At 42.6% G+C, this 17788-nt stretch overlaps 1 protein-coding gene across 22 annotated transcripts in view; it reads left to right on the forward strand.

Annotated features, from left to right (window-relative positions):
- The window catches only part of PPFIBP2 (PPFIA binding protein 2), a 192679-nt gene extending 175850 nt beyond the window's left edge, over nucleotides 1-16829 (forward strand). For 15 of the 22 annotated variants that reach the window (XM_072619692.1, XM_072619701.1, XM_072619702.1 and 12 more), the window contains 11 exons: nucleotides 1319-1451; nucleotides 3312-3344; nucleotides 4165-4306; nucleotides 6343-6471; nucleotides 7224-7374; nucleotides 8694-8805; nucleotides 9268-9356; nucleotides 10806-10928; nucleotides 12923-13048; nucleotides 15141-15329; nucleotides 16145-16829. In XM_072619692.1, the coding sequence (XP_072475793.1) occupies nucleotides 1319-1451; nucleotides 3312-3344; nucleotides 4165-4306; nucleotides 6343-6471; nucleotides 7224-7374; nucleotides 8694-8805; nucleotides 9268-9356; nucleotides 10806-10928; nucleotides 12923-13048; nucleotides 15141-15329; nucleotides 16145-16345 (1428 nt within the window). In that variant the 3' untranslated portion in view covers nucleotides 16346-16829. The remainder of the gene's footprint in view (nucleotides 1-1318; nucleotides 1452-3311; nucleotides 3345-4164; nucleotides 4307-6342; nucleotides 6472-7223; nucleotides 7375-8693; nucleotides 8806-9267; nucleotides 9357-10805; nucleotides 10929-12922; nucleotides 13049-15140; nucleotides 15330-16144) is intronic. The other 7 variants (XM_072619704.1, XM_072619689.1, XM_072619699.1 and 4 more) reach the window with 1 other exon arrangement.
- The last annotated feature ends 959 nt before the right edge of the window (nucleotides 16830-17788 follow it).

Below are 17788 nucleotides of genomic sequence, written 5' to 3' on the forward strand. Positions count from 1 at the left end.
TGGAATTCATAGATTCCCCTGAAATCTCATGAGTCCATAAGGGCTCAGTGGATAGAGTGCTCTACCTGGAGTCAGAAAGACCTGAGTTTGAATCAAGCCTCAGACATTCACTCAGGATTTTCACTTGGTCCTCTATGACTAAGCACTTGTGCTAGCTCCTGCTGATCATAACTTTCTTTTCTACAGGGTCACGAACTATCTAATATTCCCCTCTAGAATTTTAGTGGGAGTCAATATCAAGTTTGCTGGAAGGTAGTTTCTACAATTTCTCTTCCCTATAATTTTCCTTTCTTTAAAATTATTAATAGTCTTGCAATCATATCTACAAATCCTTTAAGTATTCTGAGTTACAGTTTTTCTCAGTTCAAATTCATTTAAAGTGGCTAGGAACTTATTTTTTCAGGTCTTATTTTCAATCATTCTTTAATTCCTCCTTTGTTTTCTACCCTTTCCAGTTAGACCATTGTTCTTAGTGGAGAAAACAGAAGCAAAGTCATAGAAAATAGTAACTTTCTATCCTCCGTTAACATGGATATCATCTGTTCTCAAACAATAGACGTATCTGCTTCATTGTCCTCGGAATGACACTTTTATATCTCACTAGTACCCCTTCCTTCCAGCTTTCGTTCTCTTTTCATCAGAGAGCTCCTTATGCAGCTCCATCAGTTATTATTTTTTTTTAGTCAGCTCTTCCTTTTCTTCAAAATGATCATCTTCAGTTCTGTTGTCAGAATTTTCATTCTTGAAAGCATCCCATTCTTCATGAAGAGAAACTATGCCTCTTTTCTCTAAATGATTTGAAACCTGATTTCCTAAAATATAAAACACGTCTGACTGTACCCAGCATTCTTCTCAGCTTTCAGATGATGCTCACTTTATCCTGTACTTCTATTCCTATTTTACCATCTAGTTCTTCCTTTTGAGATAAAATTAAGCCCACACTAACAATAACTCTTCATCATTGCCTGTACCTTCTTGGAAATGAATTTATCAACAAGACAAGTCAAGAATTGGCCAGTTCATCTACTTTCAGCCCCCAACAGATATCTTGTCACTACAATATCTTGTCTTTGTGCCACCTTTGTAGGCAGTTTTTAGGAATGTACCATCTCTATCCTTCCTCTGGCTGCCCAGGCTATGCTATGCTCCTACAATGAATAGATGACTTATGGAACTATCCAGCTCTAAGTACAGACAGTTAGAATGGCTATAAAGAATATATTTGGTAAGAATGCGTGCTGGGTACACCTAACTGGAGACATTTAGCAAAGACCACAGCCCTGTTATGACATAAACCACATCTTTTTTGTTTCCATAGGATGCCCTTTTCCTAGGGGAGAACAAATACCAAACTTTACCAGGGAAACTTCCTGGAACTACACACAATGGAGAGCCTGGAACGTCCGTCCCATCCACTTCTCAGACCTCAGGGAGCAGCCTGCCGAGCCTGAGTAAGTCTCTCTGGTTTAACCTCTGACCTAAGAGCCCTGGGGCCTGAATAGGCAGACTTCTACATATATGTTCTAAAAGGCATGCCTAACTCTTCTGCTCTATAGCCATATTCTATCCAAGGTGAATTCTTGGCTTTCTCTAACTGGCCATAGCACAAGCTTGGGAAGGAGCCAGGGGAAAGGTCATGTGGTGAGAAGCTTAATCTACATTTACACTTATGAAATCATAATTAAGGTCAGAGTTAAGTGGCTGCCGTTTAGTATTATCACAATGAGGAACAAAACTGCTGGTGTCCTTTCAGGTGCCAGAGAAGTGGGTGTTTTAGTTTGGGATGAATATGAAAAACAAACCAAAAAACACCCCACTATGTACAACTAGTTTGGTTGTGGACCCCTTCCTCCCTAATCCCATGGTGTGTATTTCTGTGGCAGAGGGGTCACTCAGTAATAAATGTATAAATGTTAAAAGTTGTAGCATTGCAGATTGAGAGGGATAGAAGCAGGAGCTTTAAGGAACCATTGATTCCATCTTCCTGTGTGTAAACAGGTATAATGTCCACCTCTACATTCCCTCCTCCCTCGCTGTCTTTCATTTCCATTTTCTTCTCCCTGCTATGAATTCATGGGTGTATTGTTTTTCGTTATCTCATTGAAAAACTGAACTCTCTGAAGTCTTAAAGCAGGAGGAAACCTCAGAGGCCATTTAATCCAGCCCCCTCATCTTACAGCTGGGGAAACTGAGGTTTGTTCTCATTCTCTAGGATGGGCCTAGATAGGTAAATGACCTGAAACAAAAGCTGTGTTTGGGTCACTTTGTTATTGGGAACCTTTATCCCATGGCTAGAATTTCCTGTCCCCTTTTCTTCCTCTGAAACCATAGGCTTGCTAAGCTTTTTTAGTTAGACCTGATGATCACTATTATAATCATCCCCATTTTACAGGTGAAGAGACCAGGACTCAGGGAGAACCAAAGCTTATCTAGCTTTTAAGTGTCAAAGTCAGGATTTGAACCCAGGCCCCTCCAAATTCTAAGTCCAGCATTCTTTCTACTGCATCATACTGCATGATGTATGAAGACCACAGGAGTTTTTGTCCAAGGCGAGAATTGTTTCAGGTTCTCCCTCTAATCTTCTTGTCTTTATGGGGCTGATAACTCAGAGAGACTTCGGATAAAAGGAGCCATGCTGATGTTTCTGACTCTGACTACCACTGTTTCTATTACTACTAATGATGATAATAATAAACTGATGATGATGATGACGATGACGACAGCATCCCTAGCTTTAGTGCTTGCTGTGTCCTTTTTATACATTCGCATTTGTTCTTTGGAGACCCCAGTGAAAGCTGGTGCACTTCTCACCCTCCAATTTCTGAGCCATCTTCAGCAATATCTGGTTTCCAGTCCCTTGTTGGACTTCTCACAATACTCGTGGTATAGATTTGACGTGTGTTCCATTTTCCTTTCTCCTATGCTGAGCATCCACATTCAGCCCATCGCTTCTTTCCTTTTCCTAACTCTACGGAGGGAACAGGCCAGACAGTCAGAAATAATGGAGAGTTAAAAACCTCCTTAGGAAAAACAGTGTGAGAAGCATGGAAAACTGCCAGAAGAGTGAGCAGTGTGATCTATGAGCCTCTTTCTTTGTCTTCCAATGCAGTCATGACTGGTATGGCACCTAGCCCCACATGAGTCACTAGCCCCAAGTCCACCCCCACAGTTTTGTTTCTCTCTGTTTTATTTTTCTCTCTTGCTCTGTGACACTTGTTGTTCATTTCTTTGCTTCCTCATAACTCTGTTGGGCTGGCCTGGGGTCTCTCTTGCTCCTTCATGTGGCTTTTCTGCTTCTTGGATGGTTGGAGCTCGTGGCCGGAGTGTCAGTGCACCGATATTAGGTACTGTGACCATTCCAGGTGAGGCTGGGGGTTAGAATGGCTTTCCCCTGGCAACCTGCACAAATTCTCCAATCACTCTGTTTAGTCTTCTTTTGCAATAAAGACATTGTCCTCATGAGAGGGGTGGGGTTCCATCCTTATGGGGCTGTTTCTAAACCCTTAAGAGAAGAATGGACCTGTAGACTACCCAGTTTTAAGCAATCAGTTAAGTCTCTAGAAAATTAAAACCCAGACCAAGCTATAAGACTTTGCATATCCATTTGCAAAATCCTATATGCAAAGCCATGTTTCTGTGAGATATTTACTGCCAAGGCTAAGCATGGTGGTGTGCCTGTAATCCCTGCTGCTTGGGATGCTGAGACTACAGCCTGGGAGTCCTGAACTTCAGTGGGCTAAATTTATTGGGTATCCCCACTACGTCTGACATTGATATGGTGAACCCCCAAGAGCCACCAGGGTGGCTAAGAAAGATAGAACCCACCTGGGTTGGAAGTAAGTCAGAGCTTCCATGCCAATCAGTAGTGAGGTCAAGCCCATGAGGAGTCACTGAATTTCCAACCTCAATGAGATAAGCACCTAGTCTTTAAATATAGATACATATATGTTTGTATATGTATAGATACAGATATACATATATGTATACACATGTTTATATACATGTATATACACATATACATACATATACACACATGTGTGTATACATACATGTATACACACATGTGTGTATGTCTGTATATATCATTGACCTGTGACATGGATAAGCTAAGAAAATATTTTCCCCTTTCTCTCCATCATCTTAGTTTTACTCTTTTTCCCTCAGGAGAAACCGAGAACAATCTGGATAATTCTGTCACATCAAATGACCTTTCACCTACTTCTTCTGGAAGTGACTCAGGGCCCCAGTCTCCACTAACTCCAGAAATGAAACGGAGCCCTAAAGGCATCAGGAAATTCTGGGGAAAGTAAGTTTGTTTTCATTTTTGTTGCTTTTGGAGTGGAGGGAGTTTTGAATACAGTCTAAAATACTTTTTAGTTTTTTATGCCTTATTCCATTCCCATTAAACACACACACACACAATATATCATCAACAAAAACCAAGTAATTAAAACTAAATGATACAAACACTGTAATTGACGGTCATTGATCATCCATGCCTGTAGATGGCTACCTCTCATCAGAATGAACATAGATTCCTAACTCACTTATCTGGCACATTAGCCATTGCTTTCGATCTGAGTTCTTTGGTCCTTTAGTGGTTTCATTTACCTTATGGTAAATCACTGTTAATATTGTTTTCCTGGTTCTGCCTCAGTTCACACTTGAAAATTACTCAACCAGTGCTCATTTAACCAAACTCAGCTTAGGGACCTCCAAGTTCCGATCCCACTTGGGGGCAGCTCTAATGGTTAGAAAGTTTTTCAGGACCTCAAAAACCCAAATTTTCCTCTTTGCAAGCTTCTCCCACTGCTTCTGAGCTATCCTCCGGGACCAAACCAAATTACATTAAAGCCTCTTCCAAATGACAGCCCAACCTCCCTTAGAGCTATAGGATAAGCCTAGGGCTCCCATTTAGTGAAAATAATTAACACATTCTCTTGAGGAGAATTACAAAAGCCACTTGTTATTTGTGGCAGATTGTCTTAGAGAGTCTCCATTGGGCCTTCAACAAGTACTACTGTGTGCCAGGCCCCATGATTAACCCCATGAGAGATCCAGGGATGAATGGGACTGCTCTCTGTATCATAATGCCCCAGGCCTCAGCTTGCCTTGGGCCCCTTTGAGATGTGAACTAAAACAGGGAGGGACCCAAAAACCCCCAGTGCAGATATGCTATGCAAGACAAAATCTGGTCTCCCAGTGCCTTCAACCAATATGTGTTGCCCTCCTCATTCAAATGTGAGCTCTTTGAAACTAGGAACTGTCTTGTTTTTCTATCTAACAACAAGGTTCTGTGTACCTAGTAATGCTTAGTAAATGATATTTTGTTTTCATTCATTCACCATCACTTGCATGGAATGCGGGCAAGTAATGACCAAGGCCCAGGTTGACCTCTACTTCCTTTCTCAAACCCAACTGTAAAGCACAGCCAAGATTCCCAAGCTCTAGTACCAGTCCAACATACACCCACTGAAAACTACTCCCACTCCAGCCTACTCTCTCCCTCTCCATCTTTACCCCAATTCTTCTCACTCCCAAATTCTCCATGCTCACCACAATGAGAAAAGTCTCATCCACTGAACAGCCCCAAAGCTTCTGTATAACTCCACAGAATCCTACTTTCATTGCAGTCTCTAGGTTATACCTCTTTCTCTCTTTTCCTTTCTGTCTCTATCTCATCCCAAGGAAGCTTATCCTCTGATGCAGGATTCTCAACCTTTCTTAGACTCATGATCCCCTTTGAACTTCTGATGAAACTGAATCATATTTTTAAATGCATTGAATAAAATGTATAGGATTACAAAGAAAACAATTTCTATTGAAATACAACCCATCCAAATTTTTTTTTAAAATAAGCTCACAGATTTCCAGGTTAAGAACTTAAGTTCTCATGCATACACATCTGTGCATTCACAATGGGAGAGTTGAGACCTTGATCACTCCGTTGTTTCCTTTTTCTGGTCTCATCACCCAATTCCAAGGTAGAGCACAGAGAAGAACATCTGATTTTGTTATGAGTGCCTCCTCTGGGCCTATAGGGTGAGCAAACCAAACTTTAACTCCAGAAGGAGAATTGTTAGCAAACCTTTTCAACCAGCCACAGCTTCCTCCAAGCCTGTTGAAATCTGCACCTGCTTCAGGGGAGGCCACAGGAAGCCAAATTGTGTTAAGAGGGAATCCTGAGTCATGGGGGACTGATTTATAGGCCTGGGCCTTTTTTTTATATCTTATTTGTCCAAGATGAACGAGAGAGAGAGAGAGAGTGTCGAGTAGGAAAGAGCCTGGATCCATTCATGCAGAATATCTTCTGATGGTCTCTATGATTTTCTATCCCCACAGAATAAGAAGGACTCAATCAGGAAATTTCAACACAGATGCTCTAGGGTTAGCAGAATTCCGCCGAGGTGGGCTCCGGGCAACTGCAGGACCAAGGCTGTCCAGAACCAGAGACCCCAAAGCTCAGAAGAGGTAATATCCTTCTCAGAATCTAGGTGGGGAGCTCCTTGGGGGAGGGAGGATTTATGTGCCTGAAAGTTCAAAGAGTAATCATGATTGACTGTTAGAAACCTGTGTAAAGTCACCAGAAAAATGAGCCATGGGAGACTATAAGGGAGAAAATGAACTTAGGAAGTTTCATTGATTTAGTGTATAAAATGAGAAAAGTAAAGTACAAAGTGATCTTTCTTATATTTAAAAAAAACTCCTTAAGTTTGTTGTTTTTTTTGATAGTAAATTAAGAGGACATAATAGCTGTGTTCCAGAATTTTAAGGGCCATCCTAAGGAATCGGGGTTAGATTTCTTTCTGTTTGGTCCCAGTGCAGGCAGAAGGGCGTAATTTTAGCTTGACATTAGGAAAAGCTTCCCAACGATGAGAGTTGTACACAGGGCATAGCAGTGTCCCAGTCCTTGGAGGTCTACAAGTAGAGTGGCTAAATGACCCCCTTTGGGCTGCATTATAGTAGGAGTTTCCTTTGCTAACTGTCTGGCTGGGGTTGAATGGCCACCAAAGTCCCTGACAACTCTCAGATTCTGTCATGCTGAGGTTCTGCCTTCCCACACTATATTTATCCATTGCCACAGCACTTTTTTTTGTCTCTGACATCTGTCACAAGCTTACTGATCTTTTTGTTATACAGAAATAGTTTTAACAAGAATCTATTCCAGGCTCCCCTAGCAATCAAGCTCCAACCCTGACAGTCACATGCTCGCTGTCTTTCAGTGATTCCAACGCTCCTTTTGCCCAGTGGAACACAGAGCAAGTTTGTTCATGGCTGGAGGACTTTGGTCTGGGTCAGTATGTAATCTTTGCCAGGCAGTGGGTGAGCTCTGGCCACACATTATTGACTGCTACCCCTCAGGACATGGAAAAGGTAAGGGCAGACCTGGAAGTTGGCCAGTCTTCATCTGCATGACTGTAGCTGACCTTTTTCTGAATTCTGTGACCTCTGCTGCTTTCCACATGCCTGGGGTTCTGGCTGGGTGGGGAAAGAGAAACAAGCACCTGGGGTACAGTATCTGATGGAAGGAGAACTGGAGCCCAGATTAGCATTTTTTATGCCTGTGGCAAACTTCAAAAATGCCACACAGAAAAAGAAGCTCACAAAGTACCCTCAAGTCAACTTTTATCTTATTTTTAAATAATTTTTATTTCATTAATTTCCCAGTAACATATACAAAATTTTTAACATCCATTTTTTAAAATTTTGAATTCCAAATTCTCTCCCTCCCTCTTCCCACTTCCCTCCCACCTTGAAAAGACAAGCAATATCATATTGATTATACATGTGAAGTCATACAAAACATTTCCATATTAGCCATCTTGCAAATGTAAACACAACTGCTAGGTGGTACAGTGGATAGAGCACCAGGCCCAGAGTCAGGAAGATCCAAATTCAAATCCAGCCTCCAATACTTACTAGCTGTGTGACCCTGGGCAAGTCATTTGATCCCTATTTGCCTTGATTCTTCATCTGTAAAATGGCCGCACAATAGAGAAGGAAATGCAAACCGTTCCAGTATCTTTGCCTAAAAAATCCCACAGACAAAGTCCATGAGATCACAGAGTCAGACACAAATGAACAACAAGAAAAAGAAACACACAGACAATTAAAAAGTATGATTCAACCTGCACTCAGAGCTCATCAGTTTTCTCTCTGGAGGTCAATAGCGTTGTTCATCATGGGTCCTTTGAGATTGTCCTGGATCACTGTCCTGATCACAGTAGTTCAGTTTTTCACAATTGATCATCATTACAATACTGCTGTTACGCTATACATTGTTCCTCTGGTTCTACTCACTTCACTTTGCATCAGTTCATATAAGTCTTTCCAGGCCAAACCAGCTCTTAAAGACATCCTCAATAGTGAAGGGACACAGTGAAGTTTCTTTGTACCATCTGGCTATTCTCACTACCTAAGTGCCAAGATCAGTTATGTCTACACCAAAAAAGGAATAGCCTTCAGTGCCCTCTAAATTTCATCCTCTGGACCACACTCTCACACACCCTACCCAACAGCATATGGCTTATCCATCCCTTCATGCCCTGCTGGGCAGTTGCTTGGACCAAGATTGTACGTAATGAGCCATCATACCTCCATCATGACATAACCTCTAAGAATGATGATCATCTAACTTAGTGGAGGTTGCCTACCTAAAACTCAACAGCTGATCTTCCATTTGTCTATTTCAGGAGCTGGGAATTAAGCATCCCCTGCACAGGAAAAAGTTAGTTTTGGCTGTGAAGTCAATTAACACAAAGCAGGAAGAGAAGTCTGCACAACTAGACCACATTTGGGTAACCAGTAAGTGTGGACTGACTCAACCTAAGAGGAAAGCAGCATGCTCTTTCTGTCCTTTAAGACACTTTTAGAGTTATCCCAGGTGGCAGCTAGGTGGTACAGTGAATAAACCACTGGCTCTAGGGTCAAAAGTTCCTGAGTTCAAACTGGGCTCAGATACTTACTAGTTGTATGGACCTGGGCAAGTCATTTAACCCCAATTTCCTCCAAAGGGGAAAAAAAAATAGAATATGGGATAGTGAAAAGAGTTATTACACTATGGGAGAAGGGGGGAAAGAATAGCATCTTTTTCTGAAAGTCTGATTATTAAATATTCAGATTATTCAAACCCTAACTCTCAAAATTTGGTCTAACTTTTCACTTTCCCACCCTCTGTGCCACCTCATCCCCCCAGTTAATTTCTCATTGTTTTTCATGGTTGTAACACAAGAGTTTCAAGGTGTAACTTTCTTTTTCACTCTGTAGGGTGGCTTGATGATATTGGCTTGCCCCAATACAAGGACCAGTTTCATGAATCCAGGGTCGATGGGCGGATGCTTCAGTACCTGACTGTGGTAAGGATTTGGGGTTTGATCAGTTCAACTAAATATTATGTCACATAATAAGTGACATCTACGTTCAAGGCACTGGGAATATGGAAATAAAAACCAAGTATTCCTTTACCTCAAGGAGCTTACTTTTGGGGGGAAAGGGATGAGGGTTGGTGAGAAGGGCTGGACGCTATATGTACACAGAAAGTAAATACAAAATAAAGAGGGAGGAAACACGAGCAGCTCAGACATCGGGAAGTGGATCTCCTGAGTTGTGCTGTGACGGATTCTAAGGATACTTAGAGGCTAAGGTGAGAAGGAAAGGCATTCAGGAACATAAGGCTGTAAGACAGAAACTTCACTACCACCTGCTAGGGGGAAAGGGAAGGGGGAATCAGTCAGCAGCGTCTATGATGAATGATTCATCTGTCTTACTATACATAACCACAACATATCATTTCGTCATTGAAAGAGATCTTGGGCACTGCCTACTATGAATCTTTCAGTTTACAGATGAGGAAACTGAAGTCAACAGAGTTTGGCTGACTTTCCTCCAATAACGATCAGTGTTGATAAAGCAGGTAACTGTTACGTGGTGAGTGAAGAGACAACTGGCCTCAGAATCAAGAAAGCCTGGGTTAGGTCTGACTTGTATCCCGTAACGGCTTTGTGACTTTGAGCAGATTATGGATTTGGAGTATTCTGGGTCATTTTCAAGACCAAGGATTAAACCAAGGTCTGTGAGCTGGGATGGAAAATCTTTATTTTTACTGCCTTCTAGCCTGGGTCAGCAAATTTGACCCATAGGCCTTGAGCCAGCTCAGAAATGTAAAAACCCTTCTTGGCATGAGGGGCTATCCAGAAGCAGGTCATATGTGAGTTATAACTGCCAAGCTATGCTATGATTGAAACATTCCCTTCAATTATATAAAAACATGATTCTGAGAAAGGGCAACTGGGTGGTGCAGTGCATAGATCATCTGCCCTGGAGTCAGGAGGACCTGAGTTCAAATTCACCCTCAGACACTTGACACTTACTAGCTTACTAACCCTGGTTGCATTGTGCTGCCTCCCTCCCCTCCCCACCCCCCCCCCCAAAAAAAGACTTCATCAGACCAACAAAGTGCTCCAGACCGTAAAACAGGTCAAAGGTAACACCACCACCACCACCACCACCCCACCCCCTGCTCTTGAGGAGTACACATTGCACAGCAGCTGCCGATGTGCATTGGTAGAGATTTGCTTACCAAGAATTTTCTGCATTGGTTATATCATAAGTCCAGACTAATAATAACAACAAAAATCTTAAAGCAGTGTTACCTGAGCCATAGGTGATACCCTGAGCATACAGCGTCTAAAATGGGGTTGGGGGAAGTGTATCAGTGTGCAGGAGGGAAGACAAACGGGAAGTAGATGGTGTCTGTTGTCAGAAGGGCTGGGTGAGCCCTTAGTCATTTGGCCTTTCTCTTCCAGAATGACCTTCTCTTCTTAAAAGTCACCAGCCAGCTGCATCATCTCAGCATCAAATGTGCCATTCATGTGCTCCATGTCAACAAATTCAATCCTCACTGTCTACACAGGAGACCTGCAGATGAGGTAGGGGCAGAAAGGGCCATCTTCCAATGCACAGGTGCCACTGTGGCAGAAAACTGGCCCTCTTGCAGGGACTGAAGAACAAAGCCCCTGAGCTGTCCCTCTTTCTTGTTTAAGCAGGAGGTCAGTACATTTGGACTCCTCTTGCCTAGTGTCCCCATTGACTGCTGGAGAGGAGGACCAGAAGGTCCTTGGCAGGGAGTCCTTCCAGCCACTTAAGCCCCCTATTTCTGGTCCAGGTTTCCCTGGCCCATTTCCTTCCTTTTGCTCTGTTGCATGCTCTGCAGCAGCCTTTCTGACTGAACCATGGACATCATGGTGAGCAAATCCAAATTGGGTTGTGGTCGGGGACTGAGGGAGATAAATGAGGTATTGAAATAAGGTAATGAAAAGTTAGAAGAGGGAAAGAAAGGGGAAAATAAGGGTCTGGGAGGGTTCAAATCCTCCTTCTAAGGCTTATTGCTTTGGTGACACCAGCAAAATCCCTCCACCCCAAACCTCAGTTTCCTCAATTGAAAGATAAGGAGGGTGAAGCCACTGACTTCTGAGGTCTCTTCTCTCTCTAAATCTCTCATCCTCTAAGATAGAGTGTAAAAAGAGCAAGAGGGAGCAAGGACCCTCTGCTCAGTTTGTACCCAGCTTGGAGTGCCTTTGTGTGCCAATCACTCCTTTCTCCAGCTTCCCTAGCCCTCCTAAGGCTGCCAATTCTGATACCCAGCTAGCATCCTCTCATCAGTCACATCAATATTAACATTTCTCCCTGCCCAAGAAAGGAGCAGAGCTCAGCCTAAGAGAGTGGAGGATATCACAAACTGCTCAGTATAAATTGTTCTTCCAAAGAACTATGCTACTCCCGTGGTAAAAGGCCCCATTTAGGCTCCTCAGATACAGTGTGGACAGAGCCTTCTGACCTCATGACTTCGTTAGGGGAAAATGGGCCTGATCTGATAGCATGATATTTAATAGGGAAAATGTAAAATCCTGTACCTGGGTTCTAAAAATCAATCCAAATGGGTACAAGATGATGGCAAGATTTCGCTAGACAACCGAAAAGGATCTGGGAGCCTTAGTGGACTATAGACTTCCCCAAAACAAAGTAATTTTAGGCTTCAGACGAGTCAGATGATCGTAATACCCTAAAGAAGGGCAATAAAACCCCTGCTCTACCTGGCGCTGCTCAGACTCTATTTGGAGTCCTACGTTCAGATCTGAGCATCATGTCATTGGAAGGTCATCAACTGGCAGAAGGCAGGAAAGTGGTTCATTTTTACAGTGTTGAGGTAATAATATAAAGTGTTCTTGTTTTGTTCAATTCAAACTCTGAGTTTCTCAAAAATCATCTCTTTCATCATTTCTTTCAATATGATTATATCCTATTACATTTGTTTACCATAATTTCTTCAACCATTCCCTAATCCCAGCAATTCCATTCCTTTGCCACTCCAGAGAGAGGTGATTTCAATATTCTTGTACATATTGGTGTCAGAGGATATATGTGTACACACACAGACACACAGACACACACACACACACACACACACACACACACAGAGTTGGGGAGCATAGCTTTCCTGACCATCCTTAAGCATAAGTACCTTCAGCCACTCCTTTGTCCACTCACACCTCTGAAGTGTTAAGACATACTCATTTGTTCATAAGGTTGGGAAAAGATACCAGAAAGTGTGACTGAGACTTGGGGATTGATTTTGGCAAAAGGAAATTTAAATTTCCCACAGATACATAAGCAACCTCCCACACGCAAACCTATGAAAAGTGATACTCTCCAATCAGCAAGAATATATGTTTCCCATCTTCTTGCATCCACATCCAGAGTCATGTTTTAAATACGGCATTTTCTAGGCACAACAATATTTTGGAGGCAGGTCATGACATAATGGATAAAACGTAGAGCCGGGAGTCAGTAAGATCTGAATTTAACTTCAGCAGCAATGTTCTCAAGGACAAGTCTCTGCTCTTCTGTCTCCTTGTCCTGACAGAGTAATGTTTCTCCTTCTGAAGTGGTACAGTGGTCCAACCACCGAGTGATGGAATGGCTGAGGTCAGTGGACCTGGCTGAATATGCACCAAACCTTCGGGGAAGCGGAGTTCACGGTGGTCTCATTGTGAGTAACTGCTCAAAGATCTGACCTGCTGTTTTATATAAGTACTAATGATGGACCCCTAAATGCTCCTGAAGTTTCCCACAAATTTCAGGGCCTTTTAGGGGAACATCATTAGCACCCTATCACTTCCAATTAGAGGATTAGAGCTTTAGAGCTTAAAGGGACCAAGCACTCATCTACCCTGATTCCTCTCATTTTATAAATGGGGAAAATGAGACCCTGAGGGTTTAAAGGTCTTGTTACAGTCACAGAGGTAGCAAATGGTGGGGCTGGAATTCAAACCTACATCCTTGGCCCACAGTTACACAGCTTGTAAATGTCAGAGGCCGGCCATTCTGTTAACACTGTCCACATCATTCTGACTCCAGTCAAGAAAGATGTCTATTCCCACTGTCCTTTAGAGATGGGCAATCCTGTAAGAAAGAGTTTAGGTGGAGGGGGGACGGCTAGGGCTATCACAGTTGGAAACACTGGTAAAAAGAAAGGGCTGCTCTTGCTGAGATCTTTCTGCACTTGGACTTACGAACCTCCCATCCTGAAGGATGGGAGAAGGAGGCTTGGTTTCCATGTTATATCAGTAGAATGAATCATTCTGTGAGCTCTCTGTTACCCATTTAGCTTCATGGAACTGAGTCCCTGAATGAACTCACCAGCCAGGGCTATCTCTGAAAGGCCTGGTTAGATCAATGAAATTGATACCCTGGCACAGAGGGGTGACACCAAGCACTGCCATGGGGCACCAGTGTAGGCCCATGCAGACCCAATCCAGTCCAATCCAATAAGCATTTATTAAGCACGTACTATATACAGGACGCTCGGGAATACAGAAATAAAATGAAAACTATCCCTGCCCTCAAGAACCTTCCATTCTACTTCCATTCTACAATCTTCCTCCCACTACCCACCCTACCATTTGGCATATCACAGAAAACACAGAGACACACCTGAGGCAGGGAAATATCTTCCCACTCCCAGGAACTGCGTGGCTTCTTATCATCCTCTAAAAGATCCCTTTCAGGTATTTAAATACAGCTAGGTCCAGGTTACTACAAATGATAAATCCCCTGAATCTATGCCAATCTACTTTGCATATATTCTTTGGGTTGGAACTAGTTACCATATTTTACGTAATCATCACTTTGAATCATATGACTTCAAATTCAAGAGATTAATTATTGGCACTGCTCTGGACCTTCCTATGGATATATAGAAAAGGATTAAAAAAGAGGCAACGGCATAGATTCATGCCAAGCCTAGAGGCCTGTGTGGGCTACCCGAGTCTTCTTACCTCACCTCCGAGGTCTTCGGCTGGCCACGCCGGATGCACATATGAGAGAAAGGACGTTCCAGAGTCGAACAAGGGTTGAGCTTTATTTCAGGGTCTAGTTACAAGTGCAGGGGGGTCTTCCTTAGGAGGAAGAGGGGGAGATTTCCTAAGGAGGCTAAGATCTTAAGGGATTGGAAGTAGAAGTACAAGCGGGGAGAGAGGGGGAGGGGAGAGAGAAGAGAAAAGAAGCGGAGCCTACTGTCCTCTTGGCTCCTCACGTGCTAAGAGCACTTTCAGGCTTCCTCAATCCTACTTAACCTTCAGCCACACACTTTGCATCTGAATACTGTGCTGTTAGGTAACTAAGTGTGCTCCAATCCGGGACCATCTCGAGGGCGGGGAGATCTCTCTCCCATCACGTTTCTCACGGGAAGAGGCGGAATTACTCGAGATAGCTCGGTTCACCTCTATTCCCTGCCGTTTCCTGGGAGGGTCTCGTGAGAGCTCTAAGATTTAGAAGCTCCCACCTTTACCCCCCCCGAGACTGTCCACACGGAATTGAGCTTCCAATCCCAACAGATTCAAATCCCAGCTCCATCATTTAGTAGCCACAGTCTTGGGCCAATCATTTAAAGTCTCAAGACCTATATGATCTTTTTTTTCTTTTTTGGCATAATTGTCTGTAAATGGTACAAGATATCAGAAAATGTCTACTTAGTCAAAGTTCTGCTGTCCACCTGCAAAGTCTTCCGATAACCAACTCAGCAGCTTGCTTGTGAGGGCAGCTGAGCCCACTAGCCCAACACCTAATGGTCTTTCCCCCAGATCCTGGAACCCCGATTCAGTGGGGACACCCTAGCCATGCTTCTGAACATTCCTCCTCAGAAGACACTCCTCCGACGCCATTTAACCACCAACTTTAATGTCCTCGTCGGGCCTGTGGCCCAACAAGAAAAGAGAGACATAATGGCTTCCGCAGCCTATACACCACTGACCACGACTGCCAAAGTCCGGGTAAGTCCCCCACTATGGGGGTGGGACCAAGTATGGGACACAGCTTCATTCTCCTAGAAGGTCTTTCTCATTATAGAGATGTCACGGAGTACTTGTATTCGTGAAATGATTATTTGTCTGTGTCTACCTTCTAGGGACCAGTATCAGTTCAGACTTTGTAAAATTAGGACTGTTTAGACTCCTTCCCAGTCTTTGCCCAGCTCAACCCAAGGCACTAAGGTCTAAGATGCTATGGGGACAACAAGTGCTACTCTTCTAGTAGCATTCCTAAACCAACAGTGAGCCTAGGTGTAAACGTGGAAGCAATAGGTTATAACATAGCACTAACTTTCCTTATGTATTATATATTATATTATGTAACTCTAGTGCTATAAGAATTCATAGAAAAGTTTTTAGTCCTCAGTGAGAACTCTTGAAGATATAGAACAGAGAAAGCATTTTCTTTATAGGATTAGTTATATAGAATTCATTAAAACTCTGTCAAAATTTTCTTGTGCCTTCCATAACATGAGACTGGCTTACGTAAAAGCCAGCTCTTCAGTGGTATTAAATAAAATACCATTAATAAATATATGTTATGTATAATGTAATATATAGTAATAATAAATATATAAATATAATAAATATAAAATCGTGGGATTTTAGCTCTGTTTTTCCCCCAAAGTGTACTCCACATAGTAGATGCTGAATAAATCTTTAGTGAATGAATGAATCAATGGATAAATACATGTTAATATTCTTAAATATGACTTTCTTAGATCTATAGATTAGATTGCTTTTCTTTTTCATGTGGTCTTGTGTTGGTTGTGTTTTAGCCAAAGAAACTAGGATTTTCACACTTTGGAAATATGAGAAAAAAGAAGTTTGATGAATCTACAGACTACATATGCCCCACAGAGCCAAGTGAAGGTGTGAATGGCAGTCACAAGGCTTACGGTGGCCACAGCCACGGAGGCCTTCTCCCCAATCCTGGGGAGGAACTGGACAAACTGGATCAGGTGGGATACATCAACTGATGTCACTGTCATCTCAGCATCTCCATGCCAATCCGAGCTTGCAAATAACACCGTGTTACCTACCGTATAACCTCCAGCCTCATATGCATGAACTCACCAAGAAAAATCAGGCTTTCAGAACCCTGAAGCATTTTATCTGGACACCAAATATGCCAGGCAACTGGTTGTGTTGTTTTTTTTCTTTTTAAGTCACTACTTGTCCTGTCCCAGTCTCTCTGTGCATCAGTGCCTTTCCTGGGGACAGACTGTTAAGACTGTTACTAGAGGCTAAGAATGGACAGAAAATGGTTTTAAGAATGATGTTTTTTTAAGTGATTCTTGATGCCCCTACCCTGCAGAGTCTGCACAAATATAAACACTATTTTCATTTTAAGATGTATTTAAGTACTATGAGCGTAAATATAAATAAATGTATAAGATTTTGTTCTAGTTAATTTGTAATGAAGATTGGGGATAAATACACACATACACGTTTTTAATTGAACATTTTTTGTCTTTATTCTAAGAAACAGCTGGAACACAATGATCGTCCCCACCACTTTTAGACTTGCTTTATGATGCAAAACTAACAGAAATCTCCTATAATAGACTTTTCAGCTTTGTTGTTGTCCAGTCACGTCTGACTCTTTGTTATCCCATGGACCATGCTATCCATGCGGTTTTCTTGGTAAAGATACTGCAGTGGTTTGCCTTTTCTTTTAGTGGATTAAGACAAACGGAGGTTAAGTGACTTGCCCAGAGTCACACAGCTCGTAGGTGTCTAAGGCCAGATTTCCACGGATAATTCAGAGGAAGTCTGTGTACCACTAGCAAAAAAAAACCATAATCAGTGAGAAGGAGAGTTTCTAACCTTCTGGTAGTTTGTTCATTTTAACATGGACAGTGTTACTTCTTTATGGTGAAATAAATAATTAATGTTTTGCTGAGAAGCAAAGCACTTGACATTCAACTTATCCCTCTAATGGGGTAGGAGGAACAACACAGATGGCCTTCTAATCATTGTACAAATGGAAAAGCAGAACTTCAAGAGAGCAAGGCCAGCCCTGGCCCCTGGATCCAGCTTGTGAATCCAGGGAGGACAAAACAGCCAGGATTTTAGCACCCAGGTGTGGAATGCTCTTTCCCCATACTACTCAGTCTCCTTGCTTCAACACAGAACCCTTGGATCTAGCTTTCTGGCTCCTACACCCCTCCACATTCTGTATCTTCCATCTCCATGTACCTAAGTGATCCAGAGGCAGCAGAGTCTCAAGGCAATAAGTCTTAACATTGGGTCTGTCTCTTGTGCTGTGTGTCCTAGAAGCCTGCCAAGTCCTTGGAAGGAAACCCCTTTATGTTGCTTTTTTAACCACATGTGCTCTGTCCTAGCCAGATGTGTTTAGAGTCCAGCCTGGACCTGAGTGTGAATCCTCTCTGTTTGAAAACTTCCTGTGATAGGGAACT

The sequence above is a fragment of the Notamacropus eugenii genome, chromosome 6 (genome assembly GCF_028372415.1).
Source record: "Notamacropus eugenii isolate mMacEug1 chromosome 6, mMacEug1.pri_v2, whole genome shotgun sequence".
In the NCBI taxonomy this organism is placed as follows: domain Eukaryota; kingdom Metazoa; phylum Chordata; class Mammalia; order Diprotodontia; family Macropodidae; genus Notamacropus; species Notamacropus eugenii.